At 57.8% G+C, this 16,241-nt stretch overlaps 5 protein-coding genes across 5 annotated transcripts; 2 read left to right on the top strand and 3 right to left on the bottom strand.

The window, feature by feature from the left end:
• Nucleotides 1-626: 626 nt before the first annotated feature.
• Nucleotides 627-7,640, bottom strand: VTN31DRAFT_327 (uncharacterized protein; the record flags this gene model as incomplete). Its single annotated transcript, XM_069403530.1, has 4 exons — nt 627-1,355; nt 1,418-7,088; nt 7,148-7,413; nt 7,470-7,640. 4 exons carry the CDS (start codon nt 7,638-7,640, stop codon nt 627-629), a joined length of 6,837 nt encoding a protein of 2,278 aa, XP_069263183.1.
• A 1,737-nt stretch (nt 7,641-9,377) lies between these two features.
• On the bottom strand, nt 9,378-11,207 carry VTN31DRAFT_326 (uncharacterized protein; the record flags this gene model as incomplete). The annotated part of the gene is made up of 2 exons (XM_069403519.1): nt 9,378-10,907; nt 10,968-11,207. The coding sequence occupies 2 exons, from the start codon at nt 11,205-11,207 to the stop codon at nt 9,378-9,380; spliced, it is 1,770 nt and encodes a 589-aa protein (XP_069263182.1).
• Nucleotides 11,208-12,056: 849 nt separating this feature from the next.
• On the top strand, nt 12,057-13,511 carry VTN31DRAFT_325 (uncharacterized protein; the record flags this gene model as incomplete). The annotated part of the gene is made up of 4 exons (XM_069403508.1): nt 12,057-12,163; nt 12,222-12,646; nt 12,694-12,825; nt 12,874-13,511. The coding sequence occupies 4 exons, from the start codon at nt 12,057-12,059 to the stop codon at nt 13,509-13,511; spliced, it is 1,302 nt and encodes a 433-aa protein (XP_069263181.1).
• Nucleotides 13,512-13,754: 243 nt separating this feature from the next.
• Nucleotides 13,755-14,453, bottom strand: VTN31DRAFT_324 (uncharacterized protein; the record flags this gene model as incomplete). Its single annotated transcript, XM_069403497.1, has 2 exons — nt 13,755-14,190; nt 14,263-14,453. 2 exons carry the CDS (start codon nt 14,451-14,453, stop codon nt 13,755-13,757), a joined length of 627 nt encoding a protein of 208 aa, XP_069263180.1.
• A 290-nt stretch (nt 14,454-14,743) lies between these two features.
• VTN31DRAFT_323 (uncharacterized protein) lies at nt 14,744-16,138 on the top strand (the record flags this gene model as incomplete). Its single annotated transcript, XM_069403486.1, has 1 exon — nt 14,744-16,138. One exon carries the CDS (start codon nt 14,744-14,746, stop codon nt 16,136-16,138), a length of 1,395 nt encoding a protein of 464 aa, XP_069263179.1.
• Between the last annotated feature and the right edge of the window lie 103 nt (nt 16,139-16,241).

Genomic DNA, 16,241 nt, shown 5'->3' with positions numbered 1-16,241 from the left:
AGACCGAAGGCACTGATATGGAACTCCTCTTTCTTGGTGGTGAGGACTGAGGATTGAAGCTCGTGGCGTCGTGAGCCGCGATTCGGGTTTTGCAAAAAGCGATTTGAGAGCAAAAAATGTTTTCGCAAAGCTCCCTTTCCAAGCAGGTACAGAATTTACGCGTGCATTCTTGATTCAAATACAGAATTGACGTCTACGAGTGAATTAAATGCTTCATTTGAGAACGGATTTGCGATTCTCTCCAGCCTCGTTCGTCTTTGAAGTTCCAACAGAGCCCCAGACTCTGAAAGGCAGCGTCTGAGGGGCGAATCATGAAACGGTGAACTCAACCGTTGCAATTTTAGCTGTGAACACGTTCAAAAATCAGTTTTCACCAATCAATGGCAATCATCGCTACCATTACAGAAGTTTGCAGATATTGGTGCGTGCTGATTGGAGAACTCCTTTGCAAATTTATATTTCGATCAAATTGATACGAAAATGAATGGAATGCAAATTGCAAAGAAAACAGCTCATCAACCAAAGGTTATCGATTACGGACATATCCAGCATCACGCATGATCTATACCAGGTCATGACACATAACAATATCAATAGACAAAACAAAAACAAAAGAAAAGACAGAATCACGATGTGGCCAGGTAGTTCAGCACCTCCTGCCGCTCCTCCACCGGCAGCATGCTCAACACCTGCTGTACCCCCTTCAGTCCGCCTTCCTTGTTGCTCATCAGCAAGTGCGCCACGTCCTGCGACACGGCGTCCGTCTTGAGCGCCTCGATCCGCTCGGAGATGTGCTCCTTGTTCTCCTCGTACCACAGCGCCACCTTGCGGTCGTCGCGCTCGAACTCGCGCTCCAGGAATCCGCCCCACGCCGTCAAGGTGCGCAGCCACGTCTCCCGGGACGACGAGGTGGAGGCCATCTGCGGCTGGGCCTGAGCCATGCGCTTCAGGATCAGCTCCTCGCTGAGGCGTCGGCGCAGGCGCCAGTAGAAGAACCGCCGCGCGTTGCGCCACTGCAGCGCCTGTCGGATGGCACCCTTGGCCTCCATGCGGCCGGCACGGTCGTGCAGATCGGCGAATTGCAGCGCGACCTGCATGTACACCGGCAGCAGCTTGTCCTCCCGAGCGGCCATCTTCGACTTGATCTCCGACAGCTGCTCGTTGCTCAGAGACTTGTCCTCGAGCTGCCGGCGGAGCTCGCCGTACACCGGGTCCAGACGTGCCATGGTGTCCAGCTGCTTCTCTTTGCGGAACTTGATGTTGACAATGCCTTCGGGCTCCAGGACGCCGCCACGAGACTCCTCGTCCGCGTACATCTCCATGTAGTCTGGGTTGATGGTCGGATCGATGACAACCTAAGCTCCAATGTTAGCAGCGAATCTAAAAAAGTAGAGCGCAGAATAATCAGAAAACTTACCCATGAACCACCGCGCAGCTCGCCAAATGGCGGAATGTAGACAAAGATAGGCTGCTCGTACTTGACAAGCGCATCGACAATGTACGATCCGTACTTGAGCACCTCGTTGTACATATCTCGCTGGCCACCCGAGAACCCACGCCAATTCGCCAGGATCATCACCGGCAGCTGCTCGCCGTGGTTGAAGTCCCGCAGCGCCTGTGCCGTCTTGAAGGCCGAGTTGGGGAACCACACGCCACCGGCTTCCATGGTGACCATCTCGATCGAGTCCGGGTTGGCCGGGTCCGCCGGTGTCACGTTGTCCACCGTGCGTGTCTCGACGGCAATGACGCCCATCGGGATGCCACCCAGGCGTGCGCGGCCGACGACCACCGTCCGGGCCCATCCGCCCAAGCTCTCCTCGAACGAATCCCGGTCGAACAGACCCGGCAGATACTCGCCGTCTTCCTCCTTGCCGGCGATCATCCACCTCACATCATACGTCTCTCGCTGCGGCGGGCAGTACACGATGTCGCGATCCCACGGGTCCGACAGTGGCCGGATCGGCACGGGTGACCCTCTCTTGTCCGGCACGTACGACATCCAGTCCACGATCTTCTGGATGCCCTCAAAGTCGTCGTTCGCCGTCATGTGCGACACTCCGTTCTTGTACATGATCTGCGTGCCGCCGAGCTGCAGGTTCGACGTGTACACCTCGCGGCCGAGCAGCTTGTTGATGGCCGGAGCGCCCGTCAGGATGATCGGCTGGCCTTCGACCTGGATCGCACGCTGACCCAGGCGCACCAGATACGCGCCGATACCTACGGAGCGGCACGTTACCAGCGTGATGGTGAAGATGTCCTCGTAAGCGCGCGACGTTGCGCCGGCGATCAACCCGGACCCCCGCAAGCATTCCACGCCCAGGCCGTCCTTGGCCCCGATGACGGTCGTAATCTTGTGCCGCTCCTCGCCATCCTCGTGGACGAGCTCAGTGATGACCTCTTGTTTCTTGCGCTCATCCAGCCTCTTCTTGACCTCGGGAGTGAGATACAGGTACTTGAACCCTTTCTCCGGCTCCTGGGGATCGTTCCACGCCACATTGAGGTACGGGATCAGCTCGTCCGCCATTCCGATGCGCGCTCCAGAGTTGGCCGACAAATAGACGCGCGGGATACCCAGCTTGCGCGCGAGCTCCGTGCACTTGTGGAAGAACTTGTCCTCCTGCGGACCAAAAGATCCGATTTGGTAGGTGATATCGTTGGCAATGATGATAAAGCGGCGCCCGTTCGGGTATTCGGGCGTGAAGGCCGTGACGATCCAGCCGACCATGCCGTGGGTGTTGGTACCGGCCTCGCGGGACACCTCGACCAGATTGTCCTGGTCATCCAGGACCAGCTCGTTGTACTTGATGCATTCGCCCACGGGTGGCCGCTTCTCCGCCAGCGACGGGACCTTCTCGATCGCCTTGCTCCAGCTGTTCTGGAACGCCTGTCGGAACAGGTCAGGGAAATCATACACGTACTGCGTGCCCATCACGTGCGCCTTGTACCGCTTCGGCTGCAGCCACTCCTTGGTCGGGTACGGCGTGGACACGGGCCGCATATGCATCGATCCGATGTTGTTCGTACCACCGATGCTGTGGAACACCCACTCGCCCTTCTCGGTCTTCTTCTCCACGTACAGCTCGACCTGGATGATGAAGCCGTACGTGTTGGTGATGATCACCCGCAATGGGTACGGCAGGCCCGTGACAGGATCTGTGCACAGAATACGGATCTCTGCCCCCGTCACTCGCAGCTTCCAAAGCCGGAGACCGAACCGGTCCAGGAAGCCCGCCAGCGCCTCCTCAACGTCCTTGGGCTGCAGCGGGAACACGGGCGAGAAGTTGAGGAAGATGTGGTTCATGTCCGAGCCGTTGTTCCCGATGATCTCCAGCGTATCCAAGATGTCATTGAGCAGCCGATCGGCCTCCGAGATGAGGTACTCGACCGTGGGGATGTCGTCCCGCAGCCGGCCGGCCCGCACGACGGCGCGAGTGAAGTAGCGCTTGTCGGCAGACTTGTCATTTTCTGGGCCCTTGCCGATCGCCTCGTACACGTGGATGTTGCGGTTCTCGGTGAAGACCGGCCGGATCTTGAACTTGGACAGGCGGCCCAACTCCAGCTGGAATGCCAATGCCGGCTCGCTGTGCCGGATACTCTCGTCCTCTTCGTACGATGGCCCGCGGAAGGTGAAGTAGCCCGGGTACGTCCCGTCCTTGTGGCCGCAAAGGAAGGTCACGCGGCGGACTCCGCGCGCCAGGAGTTCTTCCTTGTGGTTGGCCACGATCTCGCTGAATTGAGCAAACAGCTGCGCGTCGTCCTGGCGCTCAACGTCGCGAATGGCCACGGTACAGACGTGCGACAGCTCCTCCGGGCCGTCCGACCGCGCCGATGGCCTGCGCTTGTTGGCGAGCTCCATGCTCAACAAATTGCCCTCGACACTCTTCTTGGGTCTCGCATCGCGCGGGAATACCTCCAGCGCCCTGGAGAGGCTCTCGTCCGCATCCTCCAAGTACTCCACGGGGATGATGACACCCTTGCGCGGAATGGTCTCCGCGTCCGAGTTAATCAAATATGACATGTCGGAGACGGAGTTGATGCGCTTGAGCGGATTGAATGTCTCCGACGTCGGGGTGCCAGGCGTCGACGGATGGGTCGACACGGGCATGCCCAGGTCCGCCTGGCCAATCTTGCCCAGCGCAAAGTCCCAGGAGATAAACGGTTGGTCGCCCTCGTTATGGTACTGCACGCCCTTAATGGTATAGGCCCGGTACGCGCGGCGAACATAGACCTCCAAGGCCGCCAGCGTCACCCAGCTGTCTGGGTGGGAGAAGAAAAGTGGCAGCACGTCGAAGACGGTGTACTTGGAGTCGACAACCTCCTTGAGAACCTCGAGGTCCGGCTCCCGGTGGTCCCAGCCAGACTCGCCGTAGCGGGACTCGAGCACAGACGATCGCAAAATGTGCTCCATCTGCGATGCGCGTTCCTCAAGCGACGGCAGAGCGCCCTGGATGAGCAGCTCGCGGGCCTTGAGCGCCACCTTGGACACGGCGCGCGACTCCAGTTCGGTGAGTTTGCGCAGAATGGGCTTGAAATGCGGGGCGGCGTTGCTGGCATGTGGCTGATTGGGGCGATACATTTCCAGGATGGCGAGGACGAGGTTGTTCTTGGTGCCGACCTTGGTATGCGACAAAACGGTCTGCACGACCGAGCGGATGTCGTCCTTGTTCTCGTCGCGAAGCCTGAGAATGACCTCCTCGTCCCGGGTGTTGCGACCGGTGAACTTGCTCTCAACGTCGTAATACTGCTCGAGCAGGCCGATGAAGACTCTGTACTCATGCACCTTGAGACCATCCTTGTACTGGTCGATGATGTGGGTAAGGGGCAGGAGGGTCGTGCGCAGAATGTCGGCATCGGAGGGGTTCACATTCTCCTCGATATACTTGGCTATGGTCTTGTGCAGCTGCTTGGCTGGGAATTCGGCCTGGCGCGACCGAGCGCGCTCGACAACCTGGGCCAACTGCGTACTCAACTTGCCCGGCATGCGGGAGTGCAGTGCAGAGATCTGGGCGTTCCATTCGCCGTAAGGCAGCTCCGGGTTGCGCAGCACTTCGACGAGCTCGTTGAGCGTCGACTTCATCAGGAACTGGTTATCGTAGCCCCGGAGGATGTTCTCAAGGATGCTGTGCAGGAGAGTGAACCGCTGCGGGGGTTTGTTACCGACCACCTGGGGCGGACCCATGTCGGGCAGCTGGCCGGTGAACGGCTGCGCGTGCTTGACGCGGGACGGATCGTCCAAGGTGAGGATGCCGAGGATGTCTCCAGCCTCGAGGGTTGCGCCGGGCTGCTTGATGAACTGCACGGTGCCGTCCTCCTGGGCGATCAGCGGCATGTACATCTTCATGACCTCGACTTCCGCAAATGGCTGGCCGCGGCGGACGTGATCGCCGTTTTCGACGGTGAACTTGACGAGCTTGCCAGGGCTGGGCGTGCGCAGCTGCGTGGGATCGTTCTCCTGCTCCAGGAGGCAGGTCTTCCCGTCCACGCTCAGACGGGTGGCAGCGGCCTCCTCTTTCCAGTAAACGTTGTGGCTGCGGCCGTTCATCAGGACGAGAAGCCCACCGTCGGCGAGGGCGCGGACGCCGACGGAGCACTTCGATCCATTGATGAATAGATGGTAGGTGTCCAGGCTGGCCCGCGTGGCGGTGAACTTGTAGCGGAGGCCCTCGTAGATAAAGTCCACGGGGAAGACGGTCTTGAGCACGTCCTTGGAGGGTACCTGACCCTTCTCCAAGCCCTTTTGATACTCGGCAATGCAGGCCTCGCTGGCCAGATGGGCCCGCGTCACGGCGCCGCAGATGACGGCGATCATCGGATCCGGCCGCTCGGCAGTCAACTTGTTGGAGATGAGCTCGTCGAGCCAACCGGTTGTGATGGTGTTATCCTCGAAGGCGGGCGTCTCGAGCAGCTTGATGAGATACTCGACCGTTGTCCGGAAATCGCCGCGAATGCTCAGCTCCTTGAGAGCGACCACCATGTGTTTGCGAGAGGCGGAGCGGTTCTCGCCGTAGGCGAAGATGTGGCCGAATTGGCTGTCAGAGTAGCTGTGGATACCACCAGACGTGCCGACGGAGAAGTAGCCCCAGACGTTGGACGAGCTGCGGAAGTTGAGCTCGTGCATTGTGCCGCTGGACGGTTTGAAGCCCTCGCCGGGGTCTTCCGAGGTGATACGGCAGGCGGTGCAGTGGCCCTTGGGCTGCGGGCGGCGCTGGGTCTTGTGGCTCTCTTCGTTGGAGAAGTCGAAGTCGATGGGGGAGGAGGTGTGCGGGTCGACGCCGTACAGCAGGCGGATATCGCGGATACGGTGCAGGGGGATACCCATTGCAATCTGGAGCTGCGCGGCGGGGAGGTTTACGCCCGTCACCATCTCGGTCGTAGGGTGCTCTACTTGCAGACGGGGGTTGAGCTCCAAGAAGTAGAACTTGTCGTCGGCATGCGAGTAGAGGTACTCGACGGTGCCTGCGGACACGTAGCCGACGAGCTTGCCGAGACGGATGGCGGCACGCTCCATGGCCTGGAAGGTGGACGGTTTGGCGATGGTCACGGGCGCTTCCTCGATGATCTTTTGGTGGCGACGCTGGACGGAGCAGTCGCGGCCAAAGAGGGAGATGTTGTTGCCGTACTGGTCCGCCAGAAGCTGGACCTCCAGGTGTCGGGCGTTGCCGGCCAGCTTCATGACAAAGATGGGAGATCCGGGGATTTCGTTGGCGGCCGCGTTGTACATGCTAATAAAGTCCTCTTCGCGCTCGACCTTGCGGATGCCCTTGCCGCCACCGCCCTCGGAGGCCTTGACCATGACGGGGAAGCCAATTCTGCGGGCGACCTCCAAGCCCTCCTCGGGCGAGTGCGTGCAGCCTCGATCATAGACATGGTCCTCCACTCGGACAATGCCGTCCTCGTCGACAACGACCTCATCAACGCCCGAACCCGACCACGGAATGCAGGGAACCCCCGCGTGCTGAGCGACTATCGTTGATGAGATCTTGTCTCCGAGCGACCGCATGGCCGAGCCCGGAGGACCAATGAAAATGATCTTCTTAGGCGACGCAGCCAAGGCTTCCGGTAATCGCGGGTTTTCCGACGCATGACCCCTGTTGCCGTCAGCGGAAATTCCGATTCTCGTCTCCCATGGGTGGGATCTCGGTCATACCATCCTGCCCACACGGCATGCACATCCATTCGCTCTGCAATATCGACGATCAATTCTACGTTTGCGTAGTTGTTATTATTTGTGCCTCCGGGGACTTCGACGTATTGGTCGGCCATGCGGATATAATCTGCATTGGCCTGCAAGTCCTCGGGGGTGGCCATCACGGTGAATTGAATGGCACGCTCGTTTCCAAAGGTCTCGTAGGCCCATTTTCGCACGGAACGGATTTCTTTGACCGCGGCAATGCCGTTATTGGCAATCAAGACCTACGAACGACGCCGTTAGTGACTGGACCTGCGTTTCCGCTGGCAGCTGCACTTACGGATGTAATGACGGAGTGGCCATCATGCGCAGCCACGAAATCCTTCACCTTGCTCGGCGGCGCGACATCCAGGCTGTTACCGCCAATGAAATGCGAGGGGAGGTTATGTTTTGCGGCATACGCACTCGGGTAGCCGTTCTGCGGCTTGGTTCCGTTGACGTTGGAGGACATGATGAAGGATCTCTATCACGACGACTCCATGCAGAATGCACTGATCTCGAAGCCAAGCCGAAAGGAATTGGAAATGTGTGCACCGTCAATGCCGGATTCCACGTCGTCAAAAGACACTACAATCCGGCCCTTGGCAGTAGAATTATAACGTATCAACAAGACCTTGTGCACACTGGACTCGAGCCGTCAGCATAACGTCGCTTTTGCAGGTTGAAGCCAACAGCAGCCAGGATATCAACAAAAAAACCTCCGACAGGGGAGGAGAGCACCAACCCTAGATCCAACCCCAACGCCCCGGACAATTGAACGCGCCAGCAATCGGAATTTGGGAGAAAAAAAAGGAAGGCGGGAAGGAGAAAGAATCTAACGGGACGCGAGCAAGGGAGCGTCAGAAAGAATCGAAGAAGAAGAAAAAGCTGGACAAGGGCGATGTTTAGGTGTGGTTTTCTGCCTCTTTTTTTCCAGCTCTGCTATCTTGGATGCCCCAAAGAAAACCAAAACGCCAGACCGTGCTGATACCACCGAATGCTGAGAAGCTCCACCGAACCCGCTCTGACTGGCCGAATCGGAGACCGGGGACCGACAAAAACAGAGTAAATACCCCACGATGGGCGTGGGCCAATCAGCGCCCGGAGAATTACTCCCCAACTGACGATTCCAGCTTGTTGAGGTGGAATTAAAATACGCATTTGCCCTGAAGGGAGAGGTACCGTAATCGCAATACGGAGAAAATTACCATCAACAGGTCCTCTTTGGTGAAAGGAAGATCAACCACAAATTTGTATTCAACCTGGAGGAACAAGGGAAAGAACCATGGGTTACATAAGAATCTCCTCTCTCTCTCTCAATCTTTCATCTCGAATAGCAGAATACGGAATTCGGAGACCGGGAGGGTCTCACAAATGGTGTATTATGTACCAGCAGTGTACTCGTACTCCGTAAGACAGCATCGACGCCGATCTCCGAGAGCTCAACAGAACTTGAGCCCGACTGCCCCGAGGCTAAGAAGGTACTTCGAGTTGAATGATCCCGAGTTTCGAGGTCATTTTGTCATGCGGTTCCCTGATCGGGGCTAGGATTCAGGTACTCCGTACCGTCTAAAAATAAATGAATCAATCAATCGTTACACTCTGCTAAAATGCCGAATGCATCATGAACGAGAGGTTTGAATTCCGCAACACGACGTGTCCTCGTAATCCGACGGTCCAGTCAAGCTGCCAAGTGTCCGAGACCGACGTCATCGGCTTGTTGGGAACTTGGGATTAATTGGATCACGTGAATAGTAGACCCTACTAGTACAAAATATCAATCACGTGATAGTATATTGAGTGAAGCTGGTTACGCATGCCAGTCTGCTAGCTGCATCTCTGGCCTCTGCAGATGCTCGGGTTCTGGATCTGCAATCGAACAGGAGAGGTCCGAGACAGAGAGTATGGATGGACGATGCTCGACTGTCTGCTACACAGGCTGAGGACTGGCAAACTACTCGATTGGAGCAGTAGATCAGTGTATACTATGGTTCCATTCTTGACTATGTACAAAGGAAAGTAGAAACGAGAAGAAAGAAAAGAGACAACCCATCGGCGCCCCAAAGAGGTCCCGATACTACGCCCGTACGCCAGGTACATAACATCGAAACGAGACGCCCGACCACGACAATTGGGAATCATCGGGGAAAAAAAAAAAAAAAAAGAAAAGAGAAGACATCGAAAGAGAACAGAGGACAGGAATTCCTCATTAGTATGTTTCCCCAAGATCGCTGTATTTCTTCTTCCGTTCATGCGCCGTCCGGGCATCCGACAAGCGCGGCCTCTCAATTCCCGTACTGATCCGTCGCGGACTCCCCAGGCCGGGTCGCTGACCCGCCATTCCCGGCGCGCCGAACGATCCGCCAGGCCGCCTCTTCAGGGTGCCCGGTGTCGGGATGGAAGTACGCATGAACTTCTCCTGATCGCCGGTGCCGCGGCGACTAGGCGGCGAGGCTAGCTTCGTCGCGCTTTCCCGCCTGAGCACGGAGACGCTGCTGCCAAGACCGATACTTTGAGAGAAGGAGGGTTTCGTGGTCGACGGCGGCCGCCGACTCTCCGTCGTGGGGTTGGTCGAGTAGTGGCCCAGTGGCGTGCGTGACCCGCTCAGGCTGTAGCTCTGCTGGCTCTCCGACCGGGGTTGCGGAATCCCACTGGTGACGCTGCTGGCAATGCTACTGTGTCCGATCGAACTGCGACTGGACACGCTGGCACGACTGCTCGGTCGGCTGTCCGGCGGCCGATTGTACGACAGTCGGCTCTGGTGGGTCGACGACGCCACTGAGGCATCATCATCCCGAACGGACGAGCTCACGCTCCCTCCGCTGACCCGCCGGCGGGAACGGATCGTGACCGTGGTCGGGATCAATGTTGATGTTGACGACGAGAACGTCGAGGGCGTCCGCGGCGTGCCATTGACTCTTTCGGCGGGCGCCGGCAGCCGTGACCGCGCAGACTGGACTCTCTCCTCGAGCTTCTGCATTTTGCCGATGAGGCCGCGGATCTGGTATAATGACCCCGACCGCGGCATGTTTGCTGATGGCAGTCGAGAGCCGTTTGGTCGAGAAGTAGTGGACCCGTTGGCGCCACGTGGAATGGACGGCGTGCGGGTATGCCGTGCATAGGAGGATTGCCCTCCATTGCTCGAAATTGATCCCCGAGGGCGGGACATGGACCGATCCTGCCCGGACTTGGAGACGCCGATCGAGCATTCCGAAGTCGTCGGGGACGGTGGGGTGATGGATTCTGACGTCGCCGACGACACCGATTTGGTCTGCGGGGTGGCGAGGGTGGAAGACGCTGAAGCCGTCGTTGGGGACAGCTGGGGTGGCTCCGTGTCCTGAGTAGAGGTGTGTTCGAGATACGGGGGCTGCCGACGACGCTGCAGCTCAGCCTCCGCTTTCCGGAGCTTCTCCGTGATGATCTCGTTTTCAATCTTGAGATCCGACAACTCTGTGCGTAAGCGCTGCGCGTCGATTCGCAGAGCCTCGCGCTCCTGCTCGCTATTCTTGATCTCCTCCTCCAACAGCACCCCGCGCTCGATGGCGACATTGTACTTGGACTCGAGATCCTCCAGGGACGAGGTAGTATTCCGGGCCTGGCGCTCGTAGTCATCGTTTATGACTTCGATGTCGCGTATCTTCAGTTGCAGAGTGCGGTTGGCCTCCCGCAGGGAGGTAATCTCCTTTTGCAGGGAGCTTTGCTGCGCGCTGGCTTCCGCCTTTGCCTGCTTGTATTTGGACTGCTTCGGCGTCAGCGAGGAGGCAGATCACGGTGGATGGGACTGGGAGCATGATCCCACCTTCCATTCCTCCACCTCGTAGGTCAGACTCTCCACCTGGCTCTTGAGTTGTCTCTCCCGTTTCTCCGAAGCCTCAATGTCCTTCTCCAGTTCGGCCTCCAGTTCCCGACTGGAGGCCTGGAAGTCGGCCAGTTCCGCCTCCAGCTGCTCATACTGGGACTTGTAGTATGCGAGTTCCTCTTCCAGCGAGCTGCCGGAGGACTGGTTGCCAGAGGTGTGGTTGGCGTCAGCCGCCGGCATGATTGTAGGAGTAGGGGGGGGGAGAGAGAAATGGGCGGCGTCAATACTGGCAGTTCATGGATATACGGGGAGGACAGGAAGTTTCCGTACGAGACCGCCGTCCGTCCAAAAATTGCCACAGTATTCACGCTGTCACAGCAGTGTCGCAAATCCAGCGCGCAGACGTCCAGGCTGCTGCGCTGGCTTTGTTTGTTGTGGTCTCTCGCCCGGGGCCGTTTCGGAGACGCGGGAGGAGCCGACCCTCGAGGCCTGCAAAGTCATGAACCTACCGTGCCGTCCGGACTGCTGCAACCCCCGAACTGGGGGAAGAGGGCCGTATCAGCGATGGCGGAATGTCTGCAGGACGGGGAGAAGGATGGGATGGAGTCTCACCGACGTCAGGAGGCCTGATCAGGCCGCTCTGGGCACGTGATGGAGTTCAGCACGTGATTGGAACGCACGTGCCCACTTGGATTTACGCTAAGCCATTCTAGGATTAGCGGAGCGGCCCCTCAGCGGCCAACGCGGCTTGTCTGTGCTGGGGTGGTGGCCGGAGTTTCTGCCTTGATGCCTGAAACCAGCTTCGGTGTTGCGCGTATTATCCGGCTTTGATCTTAGGCAAAGAAGAGCAGAGCTGCTGGACTGGAGCAAAGCTTCGTCTAATTGACTGACCAGCGCGTCCCTCGCGCGTACTGGTGGATCTGGCGTTTTTCGGTGATTTTGGGGCCTCTGGGTACGTTGGTCGTTTGCGCTTCGCTCTCATCTGGTTGATAAGTACTATCGAGCTCGATACATGAGATGACATGACTACTCCCTAGCTCGATTGGAGCTGACATTTTCTCCAGTGGCAATCCAGTCGGCTCGCCCATTATGGCTGACAACGCGGATTTGAACCTCGATGCGCCCAGCGACCTGCAGGATATCCCCGATTCAGCCATGGAGCTCATTCCGCCACCGGAGGGGACCTACCCGGACAAGTACATCCATCCGTCCTCTAAGCTTGAAGTACTTTTCAGTGAAGCTAACATTTACCAGGGCGTCTCTCCTAGCCGCTGTCCAGGCCCACGGCAAGGCACATGGATACAACATCGTGGTGAAGTCGTCCAGCACGCCGACGGAGAAGAAGCCTGGCCGCACCGCCAAGATCTGGCTGCGCTGTGACCGCGGCGGCCAATATCGGCCACGGAACGGTCTGACAGAGGAGACGCGCAAGCGCAAGCGGACGTCGCGGCTAATGGACTGCCCGTTCATGCTCGTGGCGGCCGGCACGCCGGGCATCTGGACGTTGACGGTGTTGAATCCAACACACAATCACGGGCCTGTGGTCGACCGTCCGCGACAGACGCCGCATCACAAGGTCAAGAAGGGGCAGATCAGTGCCCAGCCGTATGACTGGCCGCATGATGCTACGTTCACGCCTTTTACGACGGCACTGGTTATTATTGATATGCAAAAAGATTGTGAGTGTGTTCCTTTTCTTTTTGAGAACGTCAACTTAGCCATGTAGTTTGTGCCCCTGGCGGGTATCTTGAGTATCAAGGTTACGACATTTCCCATACGCGCGCCATCATTCCAAAACTCCAGCGTCTCCTACACGCTTTTCGGGCGGCCGGATTTCCGGTTTATCACACTCGAGAAGGTAAAGTTCACAACGACGACAGCAACAGCTTAGCTAACACGCTGGAAGGACACCGGCCAGATCTGTCGACGCTATCACCGCGGGAAGCCTACCGCTCCCGCAACAATGCATCCGGCCTCGGCATTGGGTCCCCCGGACCGCTCGGACGCCTCCTCGTGCGTGGGGAAGTCGGGCACGATACGATTGACGAGTTGTACCCGATCCCGGGGGAGCCGGTGATCGACAAGCCGGGCCGTGGCGCCTTTGCATACACAGATTTTGAGCTGCTCTTGCGAATCAAGGGAATCAAGAACCTGATCCTGACGGGCGCGACGACAGACGTGTGTGTCTACACCACGATGCGGGAAGCCAACGACCGCGGGTTTGACTGCGTGCTGCTGGAGGACGGCTGTGCGGCGAGCGAGCCGTCGCTACACCAGAGCACGCTGGAATCGATCAAGGCCGAGGGCGGCATCTTTGGCGCGGTTGCCAAGGTCGACGACGTGGTGCAAGCCGTGGAAAATTTCCGGTCGGTGACGGTCAGGAAATTGGCGCCGCAGATGGGGCAGGCGACAGCCGCCGCAACACAAACAACATCATCACATGTACCACCAGCATCATCACATTTGCCGCATGCATCATCATCACATGTACCGCACGCAGCGTCAGCACATGTGCCCGCTGGGCAGACGACGACGGCAGCATGATTTACACCTTGGGGGCGGGATTCGTGACTTCGGGAGGAATTATGTCGATTTCTCTGCAGCTACAGTATATTGATTGATGGACGACATTTGGATGGATTGACTGGACCATGTACCTGAATCGATGTCTAATATCATAATGAGCATTCCCAGAATTGAAAACCCCAACACCATCCCATGCAAGAAAATTTCCCAAAAAAAAGAAAAAAAAATACTTCCCAAGGAAAAAAACAAAGGAAAAATCAACTACAACCACTTCCTCGCCGCCGCCTGCACCCTCGCCCGAAAAACCGGACTCGTCACCGGCATCCCCTGCCGATAAAACGGCGACATGACCGTCTTGACCCAATTCTCATACACCTCATTCATGAACTGCCTAACGGCCTCCTCTGCCTGCGGAGACGTCGGATTCGTCGCCACGGAGCTACTACTCGACGCAACGCGGGCCAACGGCGAGGCCGAGGTGGGCGACGATGCCGATCCCGACCCGGACATTGACGAAGCCAGTCCCGCGAACGGATTCACCGACGTACTCGTCGACGACGAACCGGATCCGCTCGCGGTCCCAGCAGCGGCGTTGGGGGGTGGTTGATGCAGGAGTAAAAACCGCACACCGGACGGGGTGAGGAATGCAGAGACATAGGCGGCGGCGGGGGGGTATGTGTCGATATGTTTAAGATACCTAAAATAAATTCCCCCTCAGCACTAACTAGTACTTCTCTAAAGATATAATTGCAGTGGTTAGGGAATTTACAGTGAGCCATTCGTCCATTGCGCCTCCTCGACAATATCCAACGCGGCATGGACGATGAATTGGTTCATGTAGGCTGCAGACTCTGGGAATCGGAACCGCGCGACGCCATCCCCGCCAGCTTTGGACGTGCCAAATGTAATGCTGAATAGCGGGACGTCCTTGGGGGAGAGAATCGTGAAATAGTAGGACATTGCCGGTTTGTGTCTGTACCTCGTCGTCGTTCCAAGCTTCTCACAGAGCCCAGTTTGAGGCGGGATAAGAATTTCCACGTGATAAATCACGTGACGTGATAAGAAATGCGCTAGCCGTTTCAGGAGCTTAATTTCTGTAATTAATTGTTATCTGATAACGGAGCTTGATTCGACGTTGACTTCAAGACAGCAGACAGATCGCCGAACAGCTCGGTGTACTCGTAGCAACATGGGCTACGGAGTATATACCCAACTGATTTATTCAACGGTTTAATTGATTGGATTACACAATGAATCCACCGAAGCTCTCGTACGGCCTCAACCTTCCCAATAGCAAGAAGCCACCCACTCTGAACAAGCCGAATCTCGCCGCGGGCCAGAAACGGAAAAAGACGATATTTGACGAAGATGATGACTCCGACTCGGGTGCGCAGGGTCGGGATGGCGGCATCGAGGAGATCACGACGTTAGGAGGGTTGGGAGAGGACTCCGCTCCGTCTGCGGCGCGAGAGGAGGAGGAGGAGGAGAGTGAGACGAGTAAGAAACCGTCTCGACCCGGATTACCGGCGAAACCGCCCAACGGGAAGCTCGGCATGAAACCGATCAAAAAGAACTCGATATTTGCCGATGACAGCGATGACGATAAGGAGGAAGAAGACAATGACGCAGGAAAGAAGAAAAAAAAATACGGTCTCCAGTTCTCCGGCTCGAGTAAAGACTACGTCAACCTCGCCGCGATGCATACCGCGAAGAAACAAGCCGAGGAGGCGAAGAACCTCGACCCGTCCATTTACGCATATGACGACGTGTACGACAGCATGAAAGCGACGCAGGAGCAGAAGAAGAAAGAAGCCGCCGCGCAAGAACAAGGCCGGTCACGATACATGGAGGCGCTGCAACGCAGCGCCGAGATTCGCAAACGGGACCACCTCCGCGCGCACGATCGGAAGCTCCAGCGGGAGCGCGAAGCCGAGGGCGACGCGTACGCGGACAAGGAGAAATTCGTTACGGCCGCGTACCGCGCGCAGCAGGAGGAGCTGCGGCGGCTTGAAGAGGAAGAAGCGCGGCGCGAGAAAGAAGAGGAAGAGCGGCGGCGCAAGAGCGGCGGGACCGGCCTGGTCAGTTTCTACCGGGATATGCTTGCGCGGAGCGACGCGCAGCATGGAGAGGCGATCCAGGCGGCGGAGGAAGCCGCGGCCAAGGTGGCTGCTGGCGAGAAGCCGACCGTGGAGCATCATGACGAAGAGGCAGAGAAGGAGAAGACCCCCGCGCAGATCGCCGCGGAGCTCAACACCAAGGGCAAGAACATCGCGATCAATGACGAGGGTGAGGTCGTTGATAAGCGGCAGTTGCTCTCGGCGGGGTTGAACGTGGCGCCGAAGAAGAAGACAACTCCCAGTCAAGCTGCGCCAACGACGCGGGAGCCTGGTTCGCGTCCTCCCGGTGCATCAGCAGCGACGTCGGCGGCAGCGCGGTTCGCGCAGCGCGCGCGACAGACCGAGATGCTCGCCAAGCAGCTCGAGGAGCGCGCTCGTCAGGAGCAAGAGGCCGAGGAGGCCCGCCAGAGGGAGCTGGCGGAGAAGCTCAAGAGCCGCAAGACGGAGGCGGAGGTTTCGAGTGCTCGCGAGCGGTACCTTGCGCGGAAGAGGGAGCGGGAGCTCCAGGCAAAGAACCAGCAACAATAACAAACCATATCTCTATATTCCTAGTTCCATGTACTCCAGTATCCCTGCAATTTGTACCCGTAATCCCATGAATGCTGTGCCATGAATAAGAATACACAATCTA

Source organism: Thermomyces dupontii, assembly GCF_041956625.1.
Source record: "Thermomyces dupontii strain NRRL 2155 unplaced genomic scaffold VTN31scaffold_1, whole genome shotgun sequence".
Taxonomy (NCBI): domain Eukaryota; kingdom Fungi; phylum Ascomycota; class Eurotiomycetes; order Eurotiales; family Trichocomaceae; genus Thermomyces; species Thermomyces dupontii.
Note: the sequence above shows the minus strand (reverse complement) of the source record. Positions and strands in the feature narration are given on the sequence as shown.